Here is an 18,415-nt window from a genome sequence, read left to right as displayed (position 1 = left end):
ATGGGATCCCCTGCCTCTATCTCTGGGTGGAAGAATTAATACAGTAAAAATGAATATACTGCCCAAGTTTTTATATATATTTCAGTGTCTTCCCATCTTCTTAACTAAATCTTTTTTTACAAAATTAAATAATCAGATATCAAGTTTCATTTGGAATAAAAAACCACCCCGGATAAAAAGAAGTGTACTTCAGAGACCTCGCTCAATGGGAGGAATGGCACTCCCTAATTTCTTGTATTACTATTGGGCGGTTAACATTCGAGTACTGTTATATTGGATGGATAACGATAATGATAACACTGACATTGAATGGCTAAATCTGGAGGGGGCATCTGTAAATTCCACATCTTTAAAAGCCTTATTGTGTTCTAAGTTGCCATTTACACAGCCCATTTCTAACTTTACCTCTAACCCTGTTGTTTTGCACTCAATCAAGATCTGGAACCAATTCAGAAGATCCTTTGCACTTACAGATCTTTCTCAGACTGCCCCAATTACACTGAATCATATGTTTGTCCCATCATTAATAGATGGGGTCTTTGATATGTGGTCCAGAAGAGGTATGGTATCACTGTCTGATCTGTATATTGACGGCAGCTTTGCCTCCTTTGAACAGTTGGTACAAAAATATCACATTCCCAAATCACATTTTTATCGATATCTGCAACTTCGGAATTTTGTATTCTCAAACTTTATATGTTCTCCCTTACGTCCTCCAGCTGGCCTGTTGGATTCAATTTTTGATTGTAAACTAGTCAGAAAACGAACTATTAGCACAATATACGAAATACTATATTCTCATAACTTGATGCCTTTGGACCTCCTCAAAAATAAATGGGAGACAGACTTAAATGAGCAAATCACAGACGACATTTGGCACAAAATAATACAGGGAATTTTTTCATCTTCCATCTGTCTTAGACATGCTGTCATTCAGTTTAAAATTGTACATCGTCTGCACTGGTCTAAAGTAAAACTCTCTAAGATCAATGCTGATATAGACCCCACTTGTGATAGATGCGGGCGAGATCCAGCCACTCTCCTACACATGTTTTGGACATGTCCAAAGCTTGGCACTTTCTGGCAGCGCATCTTTGAGACCTTTTCTAAGATCTTTGCGAAAAGGCTGGCACCGTCTCCATTTATTGCACTTTTTGGTGTAACTCGGATAGACTCCCATCTAGAGACGTGGGAAAGAATTATGGTGGCTTTCTGCTCTCTCCTAGCTAGGAGACTGATATTATTGAAATGGAAAGATCCAGCACCTCCAACATACAGTCATTGGGTCCGGGAAATCATGTCCCATATCAAGTTGGAGAAGATCAGATACACAATCAGGGGGTCTACTAGAAAATTTTATAACATATGGCAGCCTTTCTTAATGTTTATTGAAGATATGGAAGCAGACAATATAGTACTGTAATCCTCTGTTGTTGTCCTCAGTCATCTTTATTATTGTATCTCTTTTTTGTTATAGTTACTGTTTGTTTGTTTTTTGTTATCTGGCTATATGAGTTCTGTATATTGAACTATGTATTTCACACTGTGTACTTTGTATGTCTGGTATTTGTGGGGGATTGGGCGATGGGATTTACGATTTGTTTGTTTTTTCTTCCTGTGTGTTCTGTTGAACTTATGTTAAATTGTAAACTATAACTTGTAAAACTAAATAAAAATACCTTGATCAAAAAAAAATATGTTTTTCGAATGAGAATAAAGATCAATTTCTGTCTTTACGCTCAGCTGTTGAGTTTAGACATTTACAAACCATCATTTGTGTTTCAGGCAAACTGTCCCTGGAGGAGTTCATCAAAGGAGCCAAGAGTGACCCGTCCATCGTCCGCCTGTTGCAGTGTGACCCCAGCAGTGCAGGACAGTTCTAAACCTGAGGCACCTTCAAAACCTGTAGGTTTCACAGTCAACAGCTACTGTAATACACAACTATTTATCCTTTTAATGTGTTATGTGTGCCGTATGATGTGGACGTCATTAGTTCAGGCACTGATGATGGACAGTCAATTAAAGAAAGCATTACTCATCAGTTAAATACATTAATTCAAGTTATGATCAAATTAAATTATGCTCTAAATCAGCAGCCACTGTGATGATTCATCATCCACTGGTTTGTAATAGTTGTATTTTTCTGTGAGACCAACAGATGTCACCCTCTTAACATAATCTAAATGAACCTGTTATTCACAGAGCATAGTAGAGTATTATACTGTATGTATGTGTTTATATACATATATTTAAAAAGCTTGTTTTTGAACCTACAGAAAATTGTGAGATCTGTAAAGAAAAGTATGTTTACTCAAATAAAATACACATCAATATTAATTCACATTCAAGTTATACACTACCTTAAGTAACTATACTTAATTTCTGCCTGTAAGCCATCCTAAAATGTTAAACACTGGACTCTTAAAGGTGTAAAGAAATAACGAGCATGAGTGTCATCACTGATCATCTCCTTATCCTCTTTGCAGTGCTTGTTTAGGTGACTCTAATGCCCTTTACTCTCCACCATGGAGCAGACTGATGATGAAGGATGATGATGATGAGGGAGATGATGATGATGACGATGAAGATGATGATGAAGAAGACGGGCCTTTCAATTTGCACTGAGGTCTTCAAAGACAGGCACAGGAGCTGCTTCCTCCAGTTTTTTTGTTTAATTCAAACTTCCAGACCCTCACAGAGACAGAACATGAAGACTTTCCCGAACCCGCATCAGGTTTTCTTCTTACCCCACTGATTGTAAACGGACCCCCTCAGTTCTCCTATAGGCATGTCAGAGTATAAAGAAGGTCCACAGTATGTTGTGATTATATATGTGTGTGTATATATATATATATACATATATATATATATATATATGTATATATATATATATATCTCGTGTCTTTGCTTGGCTCACTGTGCCCTCGCAGGCTGCAGCTCATCAAGCCTCTGTCACTCTAACGTGTATCATAGACACAGTGTGTTTGTGTGTGTGTGCATGAGACGACAGGAGAGAGAGGTGATGTTGTGTAGTTACAGGTCGCGCTGTAGGTGCGATCATTTCATCTACAGAGAGGACTTCACTCGGAACGAGTACCGCTTCTAGTTTTTCCTCTTTTTCTACTGTGAGAATGTGTACGCATGTTTGTGTTTTTTTGCAAACTCTGTAGTTTTTTTTTTTTGGTTTTATTATTTTTGTGCCGGAACGACGACGAGGACAATGTCATATTTATGCGACTATGCATATTCACCCTCATCAGTAGTTTGGTCTGGTTTAAGTGTCACTGATCGACTTTGACGGAGCGGTTTAGAGACGCGGTGTCACCTGCCCCTCGGTCTTTTAGGTAAAAACTAGTCTTTTAAAAGTGTTTTGAGTAGTGTAGATATTTTAAAGTGCAACTTCCATTTGTAAATTTACATAGTCCAGAATGCTTAGTTCATAACAAATGTGAAATAATAATAATCATAATAATAATAATAGATGAAAAGAAAAACCTGTCGGTGTATTTTAGCTGTTGCGGGATATCAAGCATGCAACTCTCTTTTTTTCCTTTTCCTTTTTTTTTAACGTGAAGAACAAACACGTCTTCACGTTCAGGTGTGTTGAAATGCTGCATGTTGAATCGGTCGTCGGGACAGTTGGGTACAGCGGTCTGTAGACTAAATATTACATATGCATGTGACTCGTGCGCATGTGTGTGTGTGTTTTCTTGGCTCGTGTTCATGGATGTGACTGACAGCATTGTGTCCAGGCTGCCTGTGTGGTCCTATTGTTGTACGTCGGCATTAGGGATGCAGTGTGGACAGCCGAAGCTGAGACACGTAACAGTTGATAAAGACACGCCGAGAGTCTTTGAGAGATCATTATCTGCGGCTCGAAAAAAGTACAAAACGACATATATATACATTCATAGTTTAGAATAAGTACATTTTTGTCTCACGTCTCCTCCTTTCTCCACCTGCAGCAAGACACTGTCTTTACATGGATTACAACATTCTGATATTAACCCGATGAAGAAACTTTCCCCGAGTACTGTAATCTGAAAATCTTGGCGTATTTCAACTTTTTCATGGACACTTTTATATTCACCGGCCACTTCTTTAGGTTATCATGTGTTACGTAATGAATTGTCCTGTGTGTGGTCGTCCCCTTACCTGCTGTAGCTCATCTGCTTCGAGGTTTGAGATGGTCGTCTTCATACCTTGTCATACTGCAACAAACTGGATCTTTTTTTCTCCCTCTCTGTCTTCTCTCTCTAAACTGAGATGGCTGTGCATGAAAATCCTAACAGATTAGAGGTTGGTTGTCTGGCACCAACATCAGTGCCACGTTCAAAGGCGCTCAAATCGCCCGTATTTTCCTCCCCCTCTTGCTCTTATAGTCTGTTTGAATCTCGGCAGCTCGTCTTGCATAAGAACAGGTGTACCTAATAAAGTGGCCAACATATGTCTTCATCAGATTATAGAGTCCAATTTGAGTTCCCACAGCAGTGGGTGCACTGTAGATGTTATTCATAACGTTATAGACTGAAAATAATCAAATCGCTTTTTATATGTGTAGCACCAAATCACATACATTACAATATTTACTAAGCATCAGTGGAGAGGAGCCTTATGTCACAAAATGGGGGACAGAGTAAAGGTGGGGGGGGGGGGAGCAAATCCAGTTGTATTTAAATGCTGTAAAACTAGTTGTTATATACTTTTATTATTTAAAGGTCCAGTGTGTAAATTAGGCAAACTCGTCTTCTACCGAGTTGCAGCGAGGCAGAGCCAGTCCCAGCTGACTCGGGGTGAAAGGGGGGGGTCACAACCCTGGATGTGCCACCAGTCCATCGCAGGGTAAACACACACACATTCACACCTGCGGTCAAAGTAATCCAGGAGATGAGGAGCATCTCATACAACTTTGATAAATGCTGCTAAATTCTACACACTGCACCTTTAACGTGTTATTAGCATCGCATCATAGAAACCTGCAGAATGAGCACAGAAACAGGGGGGCGGGGTATGTTATTCAGATTGAGATTAGTAATCAGATTATTGGAATCCATGTAAACGTAGTAATAAGGAAGCAGGAGCGCAGCTGTGTCCTTCACCATGACTCAGCAAAGCCGTGTCACTTACTGTATTGATTGCTAAGTAGAGTAGATTTGAATGTTTTTATTGAATAACTGCTGTTATTTTGTAAAGAGAGGGCAAAATAAGACGAACACGGCGAGAATCACGACTACCGCACTGACACTGATGATACACAACGCGTAGCTTTTACTGAAATGTTAGGATTTGCTTCTTCTTCTTTTTTTCTTTTTTTTTTTAAAGCTGTCGGTTAAGAAAAAAACATCTCTGTTAAAAAACACAAAAAAATAGCATCTTGTGCCAAATAAAAACAAAAACAGTATTGTGTAAATTTATACTATACGATTGTTATCTGTTGAACAAAAATGTTTGTAATTGTTGCATTTTGTAGGTTTTGTATGGTATTCTGTATTTCGTGAACAGGATTTCTTTTTCTTTTTCTTTTTCTTTTTTTGGATCAACTTTAAAAAGGCAAAGATTAAATTTACAAATTATTGTGTGCAAGCATTCCTGTGGTGTCTGCTTGATTGTGTAAATGGATACGACTGTGCCTGTACACGCTACAATACAGAAAAATATAGAATAATGGACTGTTCAACTATTTTGATTATTGATTGATTTTGGTTTGGGCTTTTCCTTTAAAGTTAAAACAAGCTCTTTCTGTTAATTTTTCAGCTGCTTAAATGTGAATATATTCTCTTTTCCTTCCAGCATATGACGAGGACATCATTAAAACAGAATAATGCTGGTTTGCCTTCAAAATGAGACATTTGAGAACATCATCAGTTCGAGTTTTGGTATCGACAATTTAGACTAAGATGGAGCGAGAGACAAGGTGATTCAATGTTATTGGTTTCATTTTCTATTCCTCAGCTCCACTCCGATCACATACCCTGGTACCACCAGAGGAAGCTTGCGTACCGCTGGTGGTACACGAACCCCAGTTTGAGAAACATAGTTTTAGACTCTTACGCTTTTTGTCTTTTTATATAAATATAATAATTATCCATTTTACTTTTCACGTCTTTTCAGGCACTGGAGTTGCCGTCTTTCCACTGAAAGGACCTGCAGACTGAGCAGTTGCAGTGAAACAACCAGTAGGGGGCGCTCTAATAACTGAACTGTCATCTCCTGTCATTGGCCAGATTCTCTCACAGGTACCTTGATGTAAGATGGCCAGACACTATGCGATCTTTGGGCCCATTTTGAGTGGAATTTTTTTCACTCGTGCGATGTATTTTTTGGGATCGGGCCGAGTTTCAGTTTAATCGCATGTCGTGTTTACACAGGGGAATGCATCGATTAATCATTTCACTTATGGTCGGATGAAAATCGCATTCGAGCATCGGATCGCATCGTACGCGCACGTTAACCGTGATCTTCGGCTTTTCACCGCATTCTATTTATTTTGTTGTACAGTTTGAGCTGGAACAAAAAAATAGGATGTAACACACAGTGTATTAACTTCACAAGCTCATTATTATTTATACCACAGTAGCTGCGTATTATACCTTCATTAACACAGTTTTCAGAATGTATGTCAATATTAAAATAGTTTTAATGTTAATGACTGTTTTGTGTCAGCTTTTTAAAACTAAACTGAAACCCGACGTGGAAGTAACTGTAAATTTGACCTTGGATGCAAAAACCCAAAGGTTTTGATTAAACAAATAAAAGTGATGTTAGACATCAGAATAAAGGCTTTTAAGAGGGTTGACATAAAACTATATTTATTGGCTCACTTAAAAAACAAAACAAACTGTACATCGTTGAGCATGACGCATGAAGACAGCCATCAGTGAACAGGAGCGGACATAATGACCTAATTTACAGATTGTGAGACAACAAAAAGACAAATAACCTATTTTAACACCAGGTACTCATTCAAATACAATTCTGTCTGTACCCTGAACTGCTGAGTGACAGAGAGAGTGGCTCTGATCAAATCATTAACAGCTCCTGGAAGATGAAAATGACAAGAATGAAGGAGGAACCAGAAGTCTCTGTTCTGAGTGAGTCACATTCCATCTTCCTCCTGTTAAACCACAGCAGGCTGCTTTGAGGTGACCTTGTGTCAGGAAGTGAATACTATGAGCCAAAAAAAGACTCATAAATGTCGTCATCCAAGAAAGATACCGCGCACAAAAAATATCCATACATTTTCAACATTCGGCCTGTCTTCCTGGTGCCTGAGGACGTGTGGTCAGCGTCGTCAAATACTGCCAATATTCACAAATATTTTTACACACGTGTCAGATCTCTGACAGAGTCACGCGTAAGGAGTCGGCCGAGCTCTCGATGGTCAGGGTGAAGGTGTCCTCGTTGGAATAGTGCTGGACAATGTTGTCGTCCATGTTCACCAGAACCCTGATGATGACAACAATGGAGTATGAAGACTGGGAAGTCACAGTTGGCCACTAGAGGGCGACTTGTGGCAGTTTTCCCACTACACAGGCACAGCACGGCTCAACTTTACGGATTTGGTATGGTTTTCCATTACTATAGTACCTCCTCAACATGGCGGAGTCATCACAGCACAAACAAACTAGTGATGAGTGACTTGTAAAGCAGTTGTTTTTGGTGTAACTGAATCATTAGAATCAATTAATTAAAAAGTTATTATTAGTTCAGTACTTCCCGCATTACCTGAGCGCAGACGGACCGCTCAAGATTTTGGCAGTGCTGTATCTAAATACACCCGACTCCTCTTTTCAGTGTTGAGATTTTACATATTTCATAGCTAAATGTTGACGATTAACAGGATTTTTAAGTCTTTTTAACTGATCTACAGTCCGACATTGTTCGGTTTGATTCTTGTGTCGGACTTCGCACTCGTGACTCTTCCATCGACGACGTCACGTACAGTATCAGTTCAGCTCGCTTGGAACCTCAAAACACTAATGGAATAGGCCCCTAAAAACGTGCAGAGTCATTCCGTGCTGCAACTGTGTAGTGTAGTTTCTAATCTAACAACCTATGATTCCGTCTCTTAAGAAGTGAACTCACCCTTTTTTGCTTTTCTGGTAAACTTTGGCCATCTTATCAACAGGCAGTGCATATTTCTCTGAGATCTGTGGAAGAAAAGTGTATTTTACATGTACTGACAATGTACTACAAGTTTATACACTTAAAGGGGACATATTATACCCTATTTCTCCAAGTTAACCTAGTTCCCTGGTGTCCTAATGAACATGTCTGGGACATGCTTTGGTCAAAATACCATAAGGATGAAGCACCACAGCAGTTTAATCACTGCCAAATATGTACATACCTAACTGTATATACAGTGGAGAAAAAGCCCTAGAGTCAGTCATGAAAAATAACATTACTATAAACTCCTCAGTACTCACTGCCTCCATCAGTGCTTTAAGGGTCGGGCTCTGCAGCATCAAGGCATCAAACACTTCATCACACTCCTTCCTCACATACAGAAGAACTGATGGAGGGTTTAAGGGGAAAACAAAGTATTGTGATTAAAGACGGCTAAGGAAAATTTATAAAGATAAAGATGTGACAATGTTTTACTCCAGTGCAACAAACCTTTTCTTTCATGGTCTAACTTGGACTTCTTGGACTCAGGTGGACACAAATCTTCATCGGCGACACATGACAACCTCTTCACCGTAGCACTCCTGACACACACACACACACACTAACTTTTACTCACCTGAGAACATATTGAGTGACACCATTCATATGCAAACATATGCCCTTGGTTATTAAAGGCCCACTTATTTAAAAAAAAAAAAAAAATGTTGGGATTAAAATCAGAAGAGGGCTCAAATGAAGATCAATACGAATCAGAAAAACGTTTTAAACACAAATTAACACACAATTTAATCATTTGCAAGTCACAGTGTGTGGTCAGTCTGCCTGAGAAGATTTGACGATGTCCCTTCAGTCTGCTGAACATGGACTAAAGAGTCTTTACACACATGACGCAGTCAAGTGACACGTGTGCATTTAGAGGAAAAACAGCAGTGGTGTGGAGTGAACAGAGCAACACTCACCCATTTCTGTCCACCTCCTCTGTGTTTAAAGCAAACACCTGCAAATGAATAAAAGTCATGAGTAAAAAAATGAACCACACTGAACCAGGGTGTTCGTTTTGGCTGGTTCTCACTTCTTTTAAGGGGCTTTTTGGGAGTTAAGACCTGGTTTTATGGTTAGAATCTTTTTTTTTTCACTTTTATTTTGAAATTCTATGAAACATCATCACAAAGATCCTAATTAATATTATTTCTGTAATTTTTATTTACAGATTAATTTTGCATCATAAATATTGTTGATTTTTAATTGTAATCTAATTATCATCCCATATTGAAACAAACACTTATTTATAATTTAATACTTATTTTGAAAAAACATTTTTCATCAGTGTGTGTGTCATGCCGGTCTCGTACCTGTCCTGCTCTCTGTAGGTTTCCAAAGTGGACATCAGGAATGAAGAGGACAGGCTGAGTGTCCAGGTCCGTCATGGTTTTGAACAGTGTGCCGTCAGTCCTCTTAAGAGGAGAGCCTGGCCCTGAGCTGCCATTTTTCCCTGAACCAGACACAACGGACAGACAGACAGACAGAGAGAGCTCAGCATCTGTTGCCAGGTAACCGCTCCACGTACAGTCACGACAAGATTTGATTACACCTGCAGTCGTCACAGTTCCATTCAATCAATTTCATTATGTCATGGAAAGTGCTTTGTAACCTTGTCTGGGCAGAGTGCCGACTAAATTAACCTTAAATTAAGAAAAGGAGGAGTATGTTCTGGGTTTGTTTTTGTTGGGGTTTTTTTACCTTTTACTCTCCTCCTTAGATGTTTCTTCTCCTCATCACGAAGCTTACGCTCAGCACCCTGCAGAAACATAAGGGGGGACAGAGAATATGCTTTAGGAACACTCGTCCTTGACAAGTTCTTTTATAAATACCATTGGTGAGAAATGCCAAAATTGCCTCCGACTTGACGTTCATTCCAAGATGGTGGCCTTCCTGTTGGATTCACGGGAAAGTCGTCACCGACGTTTTTGACTGTCCCGACCGAACGTGTGTACCAAGTTCCATTCGTGTACGTTAAACCCGACAAGAGATGACCTAATAGAAGTTTGTTCCGTCAGTTATTAGCCCCGCCCAATAATTAGCAATGCTGTTAATACAGGGCAGCTGTGGCTCTGGGCGGAACATTTGTCATCGTGCATATGTTAAGCACTGTGTGTATTTCAGGCTCAAATCAAGTGGTGACATCACTCGTATGTATCTGAAGTCCAGTTTTGAAGTCGTAGACAGCGATGTCACTGTGTCTTTTTATAAAGTGGTGAAAGTAAAGACCAAAAAGCTAATCGTGCACAAGCAGCGTTTTGTCACCTTGTCGCAGAAAACCTTGATCTGAGAGTAGGCTCTGTGGATGGGTCTTCTGCTGCCGCTGTTGTAGCTGTAGGTGTCGATCTGGATTATCAGAGGCATGCCCTTCACGCCCTTCTGCGAGGAGAAGTCTGTGCTCAGACAGTTCACCGAGATGAAGACCTGGGAAACACAAACACAACAAGGGAACACTGTCATTTAAAACAGTGCAGTAAAGCCAGCCTCCACTTTGCTTTATGACGGACTGCAGAATTTACCTTTATTCAGTTATATTCAATATAGTCAATTCTGCTATTTTATTTTGGAATGCCACATCAGAATGGTCGGATATTTTGTGAGTTTCTTTTCATTTACAAGTTCTGAAGATATCACATATGAATCGAAGCGTTACTTGCTCATTTGGCAGTGACACATTTCCATTTTTATCAGGATTAATACTTATGTTTTCAGACAACCAATAAATGAACATAAGGGCTGTAAGAAGTGTAAAATGACTTCAGCTGAGGAGGCGTTGCCTCGTGTGTGGCTTCAGTACTGAAACATTTAATCGCCAGAGGTCTTATATTCTCCCTCACTTTATTAGAAACACACAGCAAGTTCTAAATACTGTGGAGGTGTGGTTCGCGTGGTTACTTGAGAAAATAGAATTAAAAAAAAAACCAGGTCAAACTATAAACGTGAGTAAACAATACTATGTACATATTCCTGAGAGCTGTGATGTTTTGTTTAATCTCAAAGCATTTAATCTGACACTAATTCTCAACAACTGTTCCAGTCAAACGAGACCGACAGCCTGAGCAATAGGTCGGCGGAGACAGATAACGGTAGAGATTCCTCTCCATGGCTCAACAATCATTTTCCCACTACAAAAGCATCAACAGTGTCGTGTTTGGACCTGCAGAGGTGAGGGCTGATTGCTGGGAAGGCCTGAAGCACAAACGAGCCTCCTACACTACACACCCCTACACAATCACACCTCCACACAATCTCTACCCATCTCTGTGTGTACTTGTATTTATTATCTTTCTGAGGTCCCACAAAAATGTAATAACTTAACTTTGTTTTTTTAAAGGGCTTTTTCAGGGTTAAGACCTGGTTTTAAGGTTAGGAGGATAAGGTGCGAGGGCAGGGATCTGTAACCTGTGGCTCTTCAATGCCTCTGCAGTGACTCCCTGCAGCTTTGTTTCTTCCCTTCATTCATTTTTTGGGATAAATGAAAGTTGTTTAATATTTCGTCCACTAAAACATGCGCCACGCCCTTCGTCTACGTCAAATATGATATTGAAAACACCCCAGAACACGACAAACTTGTGTTTGAAATGTGGAGAGACATTCCCCGCACTTATATGAAGTCATTTGTACATGAGGACGTACACATCAAGAGTAATTTTTCGATGTACTTTTTAGATTGCATAATTGCAACCATGTTTTATATATAGATATAGTTTATCTATATCTATATAAAACTTCTAAAAACTCATTTTATGGACCAGATTGCATTCATTTGGGTGGAGAAGGGACAAAAATGGCTCTTTTAATACTATTATTGTTAGTTTTTTTTACCTTGGCTTCTTCACTGATGTCCCACGTGAAAGACACTGCATTGTAAGCGATTTCCTCCACATTCCCGATGGTGCTGAAGCTCTCCTTGTAGTCGGCTGCATGTGAAAGATCAGAGAAGACTGTTTGTAATGCAATGCTATTTGACTACATTCATACAGTGTCAAATACAGTTGGCGATGAATATTCAGGGACCCATTAATTAGATTCCATTCCATTTTTTTTTTTTTTTTTTAAATATTCGCAAAAACGCAAAACTATCAGCGGTGAAGAAACTGTAGTTATCAAGTCGATTTAATTTCCTTCAAATGAGTTAAAACTGAAATAAAAGCTGTACTTATGTACAGTACTTGAGTATCAGTAGCTGTGAGGAGACTGTTCTGACACTTGAATCTGTGTTTCTCTGTATAATCAGCATCATTTAAATCTATAGTTATCTAAAGTGACCCATCCAGGGTCAGATGGGATTGGCACCAGCAGCCCCCCTGTGAAGCTCAGGATAAAGTGGTTGGCAACAGCTGGATGGATGGAGGTATCATTATAAGTCTAATCCGGAATCTTTTCACAGATTAATTTTGACAAACAAATGGAGATTGAAAGAATTATGCAGGATCATTTCCAACCGCCATGAGTTTTCGACAGACAGACAGACAGAGAGAGAGAAAGAGGGAGTCTGTCTGAAATGGTCGGCTCATTCCTCCAAGTGTGAACGCACAGGTTGAGTCTTGCCTCGTGATCATCCAGGATGTGGCCTTAGTCCACGCCCCAACCTACTCCTCCCTGTTCACGTCTATGCAAATGTCAGCCCACTGGCTCGCTCCTCGCTGAACTCCTGCGAGAATCCACCGGAGGACTGACAGTTATTCAAATCGAGTGACAGGATTCTGTCGGAGGCTTCCTGGAGCTTTAGCGTCTCTTTACTGACACGGTTCTGTGGTTAACTATTGATATTCAGCACTGAATATTCTAGGCCCATTTCCCACCAGGACCTCATAAAGACATCCACTGAATGTTATTATTCTTACTCTTCCAGCCTTCTCAGATTTGGTTAGTGCAGTCACACAGCTGACCACGTCATGTACTGCAGAAGAGAGGTCAGCCACATTATTCAAATCTGATTAAAATCTGATTCATTACAGATCACAGTTTTTTTGCCCTCTCGAATGACGCGTATGCGCACAAATACCTTTTTGCCTGCGTCATCGACAACAAACAATGTTATTCAAACAGGAGATATGTAATACAAGATAAGATGTGACTTTACTGATTCCCTGATCGGGGGAATTCAGAAACAGATGCTCTCGCAGCCAATTTGTGAGTGAGATTTAGCTCTGCAGGACAGCACTCGAATCTATTGTTGTTGTCCCCATTCTTCCCACGATGAAGATCGATGATGTCCGTGCCGGGCAAAGACAGCGACACTCCTCACTCCTCTCATTCATGTCACATGGCCTCATATCGGGTATGATGCATATCTGATCTAGGACCATATACTGAAAAGACCAGATCTGAGTCACCAGCCTGAAAACATGAACGGAGACTTTATCCAAAGAGATGGACAATTTTTTTCTCCCTAGCTTTTGTCCAGTTTGCTCATCGTGTTGTAAGAAAAACAAATTGTTTTATTTAGGAAAAACACTAATTGTACATGAACACCAGATTTTGTGTGTTAAATTTCAGTCTCAATATCCAAAAACAGGCTAAAAAATTGGAAACTGTCCAGGCGTTTTTTCAAATTCTCTCCTTTCTGGTGACAAAGATGCTGATTCACCAGCTTCCTGCAACAGCGTGAGTGACATTACTGTAATTATCGCATGTTGGAAGTTGAAGTGCGATTTCTTGGCTTTCAGAAACCATTGACATTTTTCCCATAGCACAAACCGCTGTGTTATTACGGTAATGCGGGTTACTCGTGTTAAAAGGTTAAAAGGTTAAGGCATTAAAATACACCCACCAAAACATTTCAGCTCATGAAGAATGGTGAAAGACAGTCTCAGTGTTCCCCTATGGTGTAAACATTTCACTAAACTAATGTTTTCTAACATTAAAAAATGTAAAACTTACCGATATCAAGCACTCTCTGTTTTGCAGTGTGTTGACGCGAGTGCCAGTATTTCCAATTCTTGAGCTGCTCGTCCCTGCATTTGTCCTCCCCGAAAACAACCATGATGACACTCTGCAGTGCGACATAAAGCGTCATCAGGCCAAAACGACAACAATCACAAACGTGATGCAAAAATAAACAACGTTGAACACTAGGTTTTGCGCTGCCCATTAATAAAGTTAACGACAGAAATGTTAACCTCTCCTGCTACACTCTCCCCTCCCTCACCTGAACAATACTGTCACGCTGCAGCTCAGAGACTCCCAAGGTGCATTGCTCATTACTGGATGGGCTCCCACCAGGCCCCTGTGATGGCATCAGTCCACTCACCCGCACTTTGCCTCTGGGCTGATGTAGGGAAGAGCTGGAGCGGCTCTGAGACAGCGTCAAAGAGTAGAACTGGCCTCGGTTCAGATACGCCATGGGTCCTTCTCCCGGCCGCAGCGACATGCTGGCGTCCAGACTGTACTGGATGCTGTCACTGTGGGAACAGAGGCACTGTTTCTGTACAGTAAATATTCACTGCAGTACTGGCCCAGCGTCAGCGCTATTATTATTCTGCCGTTATTTGTTTCTACAACACTTTAGCAGCTAGTGAGTAAGAATGAATGACACATCATGGTGAGACAGTGTGTCCTCTGCTCAAGCCCTCCATTTCCCAAAGTGTGTCAGGGAACTACCGTGGCCTTTGCACATACCCGAAAGGACGTGAACACTCTTTCTCAACTCTCCCACTCTCCCTGTGTTTTCCCTCTTCTTATTGTGGGATTATGAATCATGTTTATGTAGCCACAGAATGCATGTCCATTCAGGCTGCTGTAGAAACATGGCGGCACAAGATGGCACCAACAGGGACTGTCTTGACTTATTTAAACACATATACAGTACTTTAATATAGAGTCCCCCCCCTCCACACATCTGGAGCTTTAACAGCTCCCACACTTCTTGGAAGACTTTCCTCAAGATTGTGCGAAGTGTTTCTATGGAGAATGTGTGTCCATTCATTCATGGAGAGCATTTATGAGGTCAGACGCTGATGTTGGACAAGAAGGCCTGGCTCACAATCTCTGTTTCAGTTCATCCCAAAGGTCAGAGCTCTGTGTGGGCCCAGTCAAGTTCTTCAACACCAAACCATGTCTTTATAGACCTTGCTTTGTGCACTGGGACACGGTCATGTTGGAATACAAAAAAAATGCCTGTAGCGTAGCATGGCAATGCTCATTGTCCAAAATGTCTTGGTCTGCTGAGGAGTTAAGATTCTCCTTCATTGGAGATAAGAGGCCGAGCTCAAAGCCCGATTTAAACACCTGAATTCAAAACTTAAACAGCTGTGGCCAAATAGCGTATGTGTCAGCGCCAGAACATTCTGTGTGGAATTTAAATTTGCAGTGTCAGTGTGTTCAGTGCTTCTGTTCGTACCTGACTGATGTGCCGTGGTGGAATTCCTCAGCTCCTGAGGAAGGACTCCTGCGATAAATCTGTGAAAGAGGATATACATGGTTTCAGAACACACATGTAGGAGACAAGGACCCATTATATAATGTGATGCTTAAAGGGTTATTATTTGTGAAGCAGGACATTACGTCAACCCCCCCCCCCCCCCCGGCTCACTCACGTCTCCTTCCTCCGGATCTTCGTATGTGCTGTCTGGTGTGCTTCTCTGTTCATCTTTTAAATACCCGGACAGGGACAAATCATAGCAGCTCTGATCATAAACCATCCTTATCTGGTCTCTGGTTTCTCCTTGATAAGACCCTGCACAGGAGGACACTCCCATGGACGCCTGGGTCTCTGTCTTGACCAGAGCAAGAGCCACCTCGCCTTCACTTTTACCATCTCCTCTCCTGATGCCCCCTGTAAAGCCTGTAGCTCCATACTTGGAGCCCTGATGTTCTGTCATAGAGCTGTTGTTTAGGGAGAGGTTGACGGGCAAGCATCTAAGAGCCTGAAGATGGTGGTCTAGTATTTCCAAGCTCCCACAGTTATTGGAGCTGAGGACGGAGGGGTCTGTGGGTTTAACTCCACTGGTGGCTTGTCCTCTCTTCTCTCTGGGAACCTGATTGAAAAAAATAAGCCAAATTAGAATGAAATATGTGAAGATTTTCTGAGTCTTGCTTCGGCTGTTATGCATGTGTCCACACCTTGTAGTAGTCGTACAGCAGTCCCAGAGCTGCAGCGCTGTCCTCATCTCCATTGATGCTCATCATGGCCTTAGTGGCAGCAGTCAGTGGGTTCTCCAGGTAACTCCGCCACGCCTCATCCTCGCTGTAGAACACCCTGCCCGGGGGCGCCGGAGCTTCATTTGGCACCATCACCACCAGCCGTTTACTGAGACCACAGCAGGACAATGGAAGAGACAATGAGCCGCGCTGTTCCCACAAAGCCAATCTGTCATTAACTGAAGCCGCCGCTGCCAAGACACAACATTTGCCCCTGGCTGTTTCTCACCAAATCTAATTGTAAATGCCTCGCCCCATGTAAAGTGTTTATTTAAGGCACCTGAGAAGCAACTGTTTGCATATAAAATATTTAAATGACAAGACAGTTTAGAGGTTAGCGTTTGATCCTGATCAAAGTTATTGTTTATATGTCATTTATGCAGCTGTTGCTGCCAAATTTTTAATCTTTAATTTTAATCTCAACTAGAATTCCCTGATAAATAAAGGTTTTAGTAATAATTAATCATTTAATTTTCAAATATTTTACATGGTAAAGGAGAGATGGCACGAAACTATTTTAATATTGACATTGCAGTCCAATCTTTAGTAATATATTTAGTATATGACTACAATTATCCTTTTTTACTATATTATATAATTTCAATGTCAATTATATTCATCCAGTGTGGATTATTATATTGAGGGATGTCTGTTTCTGTGATACATTCAGGGCATTTCCTTATTTAGACACTTTATTTCATATTCCCAAGGAATAACACGTCAAAGAAGGGCTCGTTTAATTATGAACTTATTAAAACATAGACAATAAACTTCAATAAGGCAAACGGGATAAACAGGCACTTAAAAACACTGATGTTGATATGACTTTTTAAAATGTTAAAAAAAAAAATACATACACGTGTATGTTCTTTAATCAACAAGAAAGCTTCTGTTGAACATAGAAATTGTACAAACTGTAACAAACTCGGAGACAAACTCTATGAGGACTAACGTCAGTATTTGTTGTTTCCTACCTGTCCAGGTCCATGCTGCTGCCTGCGGGACTCACTCTGCTGCTAATGCTGCTGTTTCTGCTGCTGCTGCTGCAGCACAAACACAAACTGGACTTTCTCGTTGGTGCAGGTAGGTAAGTGAGTTTGTGTGTATGTGTGTGGAACACTGAGGGAAACAGGCCCTCGGGAGGGCGGGTCCTATTTAACCTCTCAGTGGAGAGAGCCAATAAAGTCCCCTGTAATATTGCGTAACTACATCTCCACAAAATACCTCCGCTGTCACGTCAAGTACAGAGAGCGGCACAGGACAAACAAGGAAGGCGATTGAGTGTTTCTGCTCAGGTGGTTCAATCGTTTGCCTATTGGTGGATCACAGGAGGAGTGGGTGTGACCTAAATTGATGGACAGGTGGACACACCAATGGCAGAAAAGGAGTAAAAGTGTAAGTATCTTACCAGAAAATAACTTTGGTTGAAGTCTATGGAGGACGAGGCCTGACATATCAATCAATCAGTAAATACAGAAATGTAGAAATGTAGAAATAAATGTAAAACATTTTTTTATTTATTCCTGTTTATTTATTTATGTATTCATTTATTGATATGCCAGGTCGCATCCTCCATAGAAGTCACCTTTGTATAAAATGAATAATAAGAATAGTAATGAATAAACTGTATTTGTATAGCACCTTTCATACAAGGATTGCAGCTCAAAATGCTTCACAATAAGATTTTTTTTTTTTTTTTTAGATTTTAGATAGTCTGACACAACAATAAAACACAACACAGGTTGGAATGAAGGAAGGAAAAGTGTTATGTCTGAAAAACCCTGTTTTAACTTTGAGATTAAACAAAAGATGCAAATAAAAAAGTAAAATACAACACAGGGTGGGATAAAATAGGAAAAGGCTCGAGGCAAGAGGTTAAAAAATGCAAATAGAACACAACACAGGATGGAATTAAAAGGAGCGAGTTTAAGGCTAGAGTAAAAAGAAGTCTTCTTTTAAAAACATCTATATTACTTACATAAAAGTCTTAAAGTCTATATTACTTTCGTGAAAAGTATATGACATTTACTGTACTTAAGTATCAAAAGTAATTTTCTGATATAAAATGTACTTTAGTTTTAGAAAAGTAAGAGTTGCTCTC

The 18,415-nt window shown here is 40.4% G+C and overlaps 2 protein-coding genes across 2 annotated transcripts in view; one reads left to right on the top strand and one right to left on the bottom strand.

Annotated features, from left to right (window-relative positions):
* The window catches only part of ncalda (neurocalcin delta a), a 51,418-nt gene extending 46,807 nt beyond the window's left edge, over window positions 1–4,611 (top strand). Inside the window, exons 6-7 of the mRNA XM_083897967.1 lie at window positions 1,786–1,905; window positions 2,487–4,611. Coding sequence (XP_083754093.1) covers window positions 1,786–1,883 — 98 coding nt within the window. The 3' untranslated portion in view covers window positions 1,884–1,905; window positions 2,487–4,611. The remainder of the gene's footprint in view (window positions 1–1,785; window positions 1,906–2,486) is intronic.
* Window positions 4,612–7,331: 2,720 nt separating this feature from the next.
* Window positions 7,332–17,302, bottom strand: LOC310928192 (grainyhead-like protein 2 homolog; the record flags this gene model as incomplete). Its single annotated transcript, XM_083890687.1, has 15 exons — window positions 7,332–7,446; window positions 8,086–8,150; window positions 8,430–8,515; window positions 8,620–8,711; window positions 9,090–9,127; window positions 9,483–9,622; window positions 9,871–9,928; window positions 10,435–10,593; window positions 11,995–12,089; window positions 14,056–14,167; window positions 14,324–14,576; window positions 15,515–15,573; window positions 15,711–16,151; window positions 16,237–16,423; window positions 17,289–17,302. 15 exons carry the CDS (start codon window positions 17,300–17,302, stop codon window positions 7,332–7,334), a joined length of 1,914 nt encoding a protein of 637 aa, XP_083746813.1.
* Window positions 17,303–18,415: the final 1,113 nt, after the last annotated feature.

The sequence above is a fragment of the Microchirus variegatus genome, assembly GCF_963457635.1.
Source record: "Microchirus variegatus genome assembly, chromosome: 1".
NCBI classification, from domain to species: Eukaryota; Metazoa; Chordata; class Actinopteri; order Pleuronectiformes; family Soleidae; genus Microchirus; species Microchirus variegatus.
This window is presented reverse-complemented; position numbering and strand designations above follow the sequence as displayed.